The sequence below is a fragment of the Python bivittatus genome, unplaced genomic scaffold, assembly GCF_059951505.1.
Source record: "Python bivittatus isolate LINGU-HERP-01145 unplaced genomic scaffold, Pbiv_v1 ctg000330_np1212, whole genome shotgun sequence".
Taxonomy (NCBI): Eukaryota; Metazoa; Chordata; class Lepidosauria; order Squamata; family Pythonidae; genus Python; species Python bivittatus.
Window position 1 is genome coordinate 62793040 of NW_028277058.1, and position 7018 is coordinate 62800057.

Sequence of the window (7018 nt, forward strand, 5' to 3'; positions counted from 1 at the left end):
TCCTGGCAAGGTTTTGGAAGGGGGTTGCCATTGCCGGCTTCCTGGGGCTGAGGGACAATGACTGGCCCTCGGTCACCCAGGGGGCTTTGTGCCCAGGGCAAGACTGGAACTCACAGCTCCTGGTTTGTAGCCTGGTGCCTCCACCACCACCCCAAATGGGGTCTCCTGTCCCTTGTGCCCCTCCAGGAACAAAAAAGGCCCCAAACCAATTTCCCAATGAGACCCTCAGCCTTGGGATTTGGGGGCCCAAGAGGACCCACCTTGCCATCTAGATGCAAGGCCTCCCCTAGATGATCCCCTCCCCATAGCCTCTCACCCAGCCCCCCACGGACTCACCTTTCTTGTTCTTCAGGTAGATGGAGAGCCCCACAGCCAGGAAGACCACCCCCAGCACGGCCCCCACGGCCCCCGTCCAGAGCTTGCTCTTGGCAGCGTCGGAGGAACGTGGCTCTGGGGAAGAAGGAGCCTCGCGTGAGCAGCAGGATCAGGGCCAGCTTCCTCCGGGGGGGGCCATTCTGGCTCAACACACAGGGAGGGTCTTTCCAGCCCCCCCCCCATCGATGGATCCTTCTCCGTGCACGATGGTGTCTCCAGACCAGGAGGGCAGGGAATGGGAGGAAGGGAAAGGCTCACCCCACTGGACAGTGACGGGGGCCTCCAGGCTGGCGTGCCCCACCTTGCAGGCGTAGACGTCCCCACGCTGGGGCTGGGTCTCCAGCAGCACCTGGAGCTGGTAGGTCCAGTCTCCGTTCTGGAGCTCCTCCCCGAAGGCGACGCCCTCCTTCTCCGGCCGCCCGTTCTTCAGCCACTGGACGTCGATCTCCAGGGGGTAAAAGCCCGTCGCGGTGCAGAGGAGGATTGTGTTGGGGGAACCGGGGTCCGTCTGGGCGGGGGAGACGGTGACGGTGGGCTTGGCTGGAGGGGAGGGAGAAGGAGGGACGTGAGGGACCCAACAGGGCCCGGGACGGAAGAGCAAACTGGTCAGTTCAGGCCAAGGTCCGTCTTAGTCTGGGAAATGTTCTGCGTTTCAGGTCCCCTTTCCAAGAGTTTTGTTTGCAGAGAGGGAGAAAAACTCCACTTTCCCCTTTTGCAGTTCATCATTAGGCCAAGAATTCAAATTACAGAAACCAATTTAGGCAATTTGTAGGAAATCTGGAGCAGAGGATCAGGCCCTGCTGTATTAAACCATTGATGGCTTCGGGGTTTCCTATGACCGGAAACTCAGTTTTAATGGGGTTTTTTGGGCTCCATCCCAAATCAGGGACCTTCCCGGCCATGAAGACGGGGCTGAGTCCGTTGTGAAAAGCTGGTTTCGAGGGAGGCTTTTCTGCCGGACTCCAGAAATCGCCCTAACAAGGTTTCTCAGCCTTCGAATCGGCTTTTCCACAAGGCGGAGGAGGAAGCACATAAATATTTCCATAAGACTGAGGTTTACGCCTTGGTTTAAACGCCGAATCATGATTAGAAATTCTAGCCTGGTTGATCATTTGTTCGTTTGTTGGATTTAGAAGCTGCCGGACCCTGAATCAAGAATCAAGAATAAAAAAAGGCAAAACGCCCCTCCGATCCCTGAATCCGTATTGGGGAGGGGGAGACCGGGCTGGATTCTGCCCCCCTCGAATCCTCCCTGGGTCACTTTCTGGAGGGGATCAAAAGGATCCCTGATTCTGGGCAGGAGGAGAGTTGGGATCTTGGGAGGAGAAGAGGAATATTTCGTAGATCTTTATAAGGGGAACCTGAACGGATTGAATGAAGGGGGAGGGGCGGGCATCTCCCCCGCCCGGGAGGCCCCCCCCCGACTCACTTCTCCGGCCAATCAGACGCGCCGTCTTGGCCGCCTGATAGGTGTAAACCTCGTAGTTGTGCCGGCAGAAGTAATCCACGGCGGCCCTCCAGTCCTGCAGGTAGTCCTGGCGGCTGTTCCAATAGTCGGCCGAGAGCTGCCCCAGCGGGGTGACGGCCACGACCTTCCCGACGTCGCTGTCGAAGCGGACATACTCCTGCCGGTCGTAGAAGTACCTGTCCAGGAATCGCACCCGCTGCGTCCCGTTGAAGAAGTGGCAGTCGTACTTCCACTGGGCGAGGAAATGGGCTGTAAGGAGGAGGAGGAGGAGGAGGAGGAGGAAGGCCATCAGGAGGGAGTCCAGGGCCCATCGCTCCCAGCTGCCAGCAGAGGAGGGACCCATGTGGAAAGGGGAGGGGGAGACCTGCTGCGGCTGTCTGAGGGCTGGCCTTTGCAGGGCCCAGCTGGAAGGGACACCGGGGGGGTGTCTTTCTCAGCCCCCCCTCCACTTCCTTGCTGGAGCTCCCTGGGGGGAGACGTGGGGGGGCCTGCCAAGAGACCCCCGGCCCAATCCACTCCATGCCCCAACTTTGGGGGTGTGGGGAGAAAGGGCCCCAATCCACCCTGAGTGGGGGAAGCTCCAATGCCTTCCTTCGGCAGCAGCGGCCAACCCCACAGGGCTGTCGCTCCCTCAAGATGCCCCCTGCAGGAGGGAAGGGAAGGTTTGTCGGTCCCAGTGGGTCTCCCTGGGGGAGATGGAGAGTTGCTGGGGGTCTGGGGGGGTAGGAAAGAGGGGGAGGGGAGGAGCTTCCTGGTGGGCCCCCTCCATCCTCCCACCCTGGAGAAAGGAAGGCAGAAGCTCAACTGGTGCAGCAGACCGCCCTACTCTCTGCAGGGAACGTTGGATCCGGGCAGGGCCTCTTTGCCCCCCAAAGGGGCAGGAAAGATGCGGGAGGGGGTGAAGAGACCCAGAGACTCTCAGGGCTGCATTGAAAGTGAGATCCATACCTCGGTCTCCCTCTTCCTTGGGGGGGGGATATGGGGAGGGGGCACAATGAGACTGTCTGGACCGATGATCCTCAGGTCTCCCAGCCCCTCCCTCACCTGAACCCCCCACCTTCCCTGCTTTCCCCAAACTTCTCTTCTCCCCCAATATTCAGCCCTCCTACCTGCCTTTCCTCAAGAGCCCCCAGGAGCAACTCAAACAGGGGTGGTCTCCAATCTCCCTCCCCCACATCCTTCCTCCTCAGTCCCCCCCATGGTTTCCCCCCTCCTCTCCCGACCCGGATTCAGCGGAGGGGAATTATGGGGAGGGGGCTGGGTCTCCATTCCCAATTCAGAGGCTCCCCCAACAAGGGATCTCAGTTCAACTCTTGCCTGACCTTAAAAGCCTCTAATTCGAGATTTGTAAGAAAAACTGAAGTTTCTGAAGGTGCAAAAAGGTTTTTTCTCCAAATATATCTTTTTGTTCTATGGCTTCTCTTTGCGCGGATTTAGGATGAAAACACCGCGATTTCCCTCTTTCTCTTTCACTTTCTTCTCCTTCCTCCTTCAAGGCGACAAACTTTGGGGGCTCCGGATCCGGGTCTCGTTCGGCCGCCTTCCCATGACCCCCTCCCCACCTCGGCCACAGCCAGGGAAGGGGGTCCCTCTCGGTCCTCCTGGGGGGGGTGTGGGGAGGGAGGGGGCAGAGGCCACGCAGAGATCGAGCCTCCTGCGGGCTCCGGCCTCTCCTGCCCTTGACCCCTCCCCCACAGTCACTCCTGGGGGGCCCAGCCCCTTTCTTCCCCCTCCCCAACCAGCATCAGGGGGTCCCTCCCAGCCCCGCTCCCCCTGCCCACCGCCCTCCTTACCGGGGGTCTCCCGCCCTACTTCGCTTCCAGGGATCTGGGGCAGCGCCCCCAGCAGCAGCAGTAGGGGGACCCCAACAGAGCCCATGGATCCTGCCCCATAAGCAGCCGCCGAGAGAGAGGAGACAGACGCAGATGTTCCAGCCCCAGAGGTGGAATTGGTGGGTCTAGATTGGGGGCAGGGAGCGGTTTTCTCAGAATTTGGAGCTGGGAGAGCAAAAATCAGACCAGGAGCTGACTGTGGCTCAGGTCATGAGCTTCTTACTGCAAAATTTAGGCTTAAATTGAAGAATGCAGGGAAAACCACTAGACCACTCAGGTATGACTTAGATCATATTCCTTGTGAGTACACAGTGAAGGGGATTAATAGATTTAGAGGATTAGATTTGGTAGACAGAGTGCCTGAAGAACTATGGACGGAGGTCCGTAATATTGTACAGGAGGCAGCAACTAAAACCATCCCAAGGAAAAAGAAATGGAAGAAAGCAAAATGGCTGTCTGATGAGGCTTTACAAATAACTGTGGAAAGAAGGAATGCGAAAAGCAAGGGTGAAAGGGAAAGATATAAGCAACTGAATGCAGATTTCCAGAGAATAGCAAGGAGAGATAAGAAGGCCTTCTTAAACGAACAATGCAAAGAAATCGAGGAAAACAATAGAATGGGGAAGACTAGAGATCTCTACAAGAAAATTGGAGATATGAAAGGAGCGTTTAGTGCAAAGATGGGCATGATAAAGGACAAAAAAGGCAGGGACCTAACAGAAGCAGAAGAGATTAAGAAGAGGTGGCAAGAATACACAGAAGAACTATACAAGAAAGATCTTAATGTCCCTGAAGTCCATACTGGTGTGGTCACTGACCTTGAGCCAGACAACCTAGAGAGTGAAGTCAAGTGGACCTTAGGAAGCATTGCTAACAACAAAGCTAGTGGAGATGACAGTATTCCAGCTGAGTTATTTAAAATACTAAAAGACGATGGTGTTAAAGTGCTGCACTCAATATGCCAGCAAGTTTGGAAAACGCAACAGTGGCCACAGGATTGGAAAAGGTCAGTTTACATTCCAATTCCAAAGAAGGGCAATGCCAAAGAATGCTCAAACTATCGCACAATTGCACTCATTTCACATGCTAGCAAGGTTATGCTCAAAATCCTACAAGCTAGGCTTCAGCAATACATGAACCGAGAACTACCGGATGTACAAGCTGGGTTTCGAAGAGGCAGAGGAACTAGAGATCAAATCGCCAACATTCGCTGGATCATGGAGGAAGCACGAGAGTTCCAGAAAAACATCTACTTCTGCTTCATTGACTATGCAAAAGCCTTTGATTGTGTGGATCACAACAAACTGTGGCAAATTCTTAAAGAGATGGGGGTACCAGACCACCTTACCTGTCTCCTGAGAAATCTGTATCCGGGCCAAGAAGCAACAATTAGAACCGGTCACGGAACAACCGATTGGTTCAAAATAGGGAAAGGAGTATGACAAGGCTGTATACTGTCACCCTGCTGATTTAACCTATATGCAGAGTACATCATGAGAAATGCCAGGCTGGAAGAATCACAAGCCGGAATTAAGATTGCAGGGAGAATCATCAACAACCTCAGATATGCAGACGATACCACCCTCATGGCAGAAAGTGAAGAAGAACTAAAGAGCCTCTTGATGAGGGTGAAAGAGGAGAGTGCAAAAGCTGGCTTGAAACTCAACACTAAAAAAACTAAGATCGTGGCATCTGGACCCATCAATTCCTGGCAAATAGAAGGGGTAGAAATGGAAGCAGTAACAGACTTCATTTATTTGGGCTCCAAGATCACCGCAGACGGAGACTGCAGCCATGAAATTAAAAGACGCTTGCTCCTTGGGAGGAAAGCGATGGCAAGCCTAGATAGCATATTAAAAAGCAGAGACGTCACCTTGCCGACAAAGATCTACATAGTCAGAGCTATGGTTTTTCCAATAGTAATGTATGGCTGTGAGAGCTGGAGCATAAAGAAGGCTGAGCGCCGAAGAATTGATGCCTTTGAACTGTGGTGCTGGAGAAGACTCTTGAGAGTCCCCTGGACTGCTAGGAGGTCAAACCAGTCAATCTTAAAGGAAATCAACCCTGATTGCTCATTGGAAGGATCGATAATGAAGCTCAAGCTCAGATACTTTGGTCACCTAATGCGAAGAGAGGAGTCTTTGGAGAAGACCCTGATGCTGGGAAAGATTGAAGGCAAAAGGAGAAGAGGACGGCAGAGGATGAGATGGTTAGAGAGCATCACTGAAGCCATGAGCATGAGACTGAGCAAACTCAGGGAGGCAGTGAAGGACAGGAAAGCCTGGCGCAATGTGGTTCATGGGGTCACGAAGAGTCGGACACGACTTAACGACTGAACAACAACAACAATATTAATAAATTACAATACCATCCTTAATTGTCCAACAACAGCTTGCCATCCTGTTCATGCTCGTGCCTGAAGACCATGGTTGACCCCTGTGGGACATAGAATGGTGGCTTAGATGGACTCCCCGCCACTCTCCCCTTCCATCTTTACGCTCTTAGCGAAGAACCTCAGGAAAAGCAAGCATAAATGCTCCTGCAGAAGAGGTTTTCCATTCTTTGGCTTTTTGGTAAATTGCAGAAACATAAAAGGCCACGCATGAGGAGAACTTCACCTCATGATTAACCTGAAGATGTCAATAGCCCACCTGTCATGCCTTGCCTGACACTCACGGAATTACCTTTAAAAAAGAAAACTGCGGTTAGCATAATACCGTGCTCAGAGACAGTCAGTATCTCCATATTAAATGCTATGGACCTACCAGAAGTGCCCCCTTGTCCTGCTGGTGGGTCCCTGAAGTACCTCAGTGGCTGCTCTGGGGATCTCCAACAGGTAACTAAGGGTGCTACTTACATGTCAGGCTTTGTGTGTTCTCAGGAGAGAGGGCAATTTTTGCCCCTTCGAGGCGCAATGCTGGCGGTTCCTGAACCATTGATCTACGAGCCGGGTGGGGAGTGGTGTGTAGGTGTGAGAAACAGTCATTGAAAGGAAAAAACCCTGCTGAACTCAGAAGCACATCAAGATCATTTTTATGTGGGCGTTCACATGTGAGCACCGGTCCAGGCGATGAGAGACAAATGATGCTGGAAAGGGGAAAATATGTCCCAGCGGATCTCAAACATCTGAGGAAAATCTTCTCGGGTGCAACGTGGGCATTGTAGGAGGAGAACTGTTAGTCTGGCAGCAAAACATCAAGGGGAGGCTAGCGTGACAGAGGACAGACTTTGCGCAGAAGAATGAATGGACACAGGGTTGGCATCAGGGCTGGGGAATTCTGGGAGTTGAAGTCCACCCATCTTAGAGTGGTTGAGGTTAACCAACACTGTGCTAGAGAAAGAT

General features: G+C 53.3%; 1 protein-coding gene across 1 annotated transcript; it reads right to left on the reverse strand.

Moving 5' to 3' along the window:
• Window positions 1–286: 286 nt before the first annotated feature.
• LOC148215999 (H-2 class II histocompatibility antigen, E-S beta chain-like) lies at window positions 287–3721 on the reverse strand. Its single transcript, XM_088141574.1, has 4 exons — window positions 3637–3721; window positions 1805–2092; window positions 634–915; window positions 287–450 (listed from the first exon to the last, which is right to left on the reverse strand). Exons 1-4 carry the CDS (start codon window positions 3719–3721, stop codon window positions 287–289), a joined length of 819 nt encoding a protein of 272 aa, XP_087997700.1.
• Between the last annotated feature and the right edge of the window lie 3297 nt (window positions 3722–7018).

Excerpts from the sequence above, each read along its gene's own strand:
- LOC148215999 (XM_088141574.1), bottom strand. The coding sequence starts at position 3,721 with ATGGGCTCTGTTGGGGTCCCCCTACTGCTGCTGCTGGGGGCGCTGCCC. Across the intron at positions 2,093-3,636 it reads AGTAGGGCGGGAGACCCCCG|CCCATTTCCTCGCCCAGTGG; the intron begins GTAAGGAGGGCG and ends TCCTCCTTACAG. Across the intron at positions 916-1,804 it reads GCGTCTGATTGGCCGGAGAA|CCAAGCCCACCGTCACCGTC; the intron begins GTGAGTCGGGGG and ends CCTCCCCTCCAG.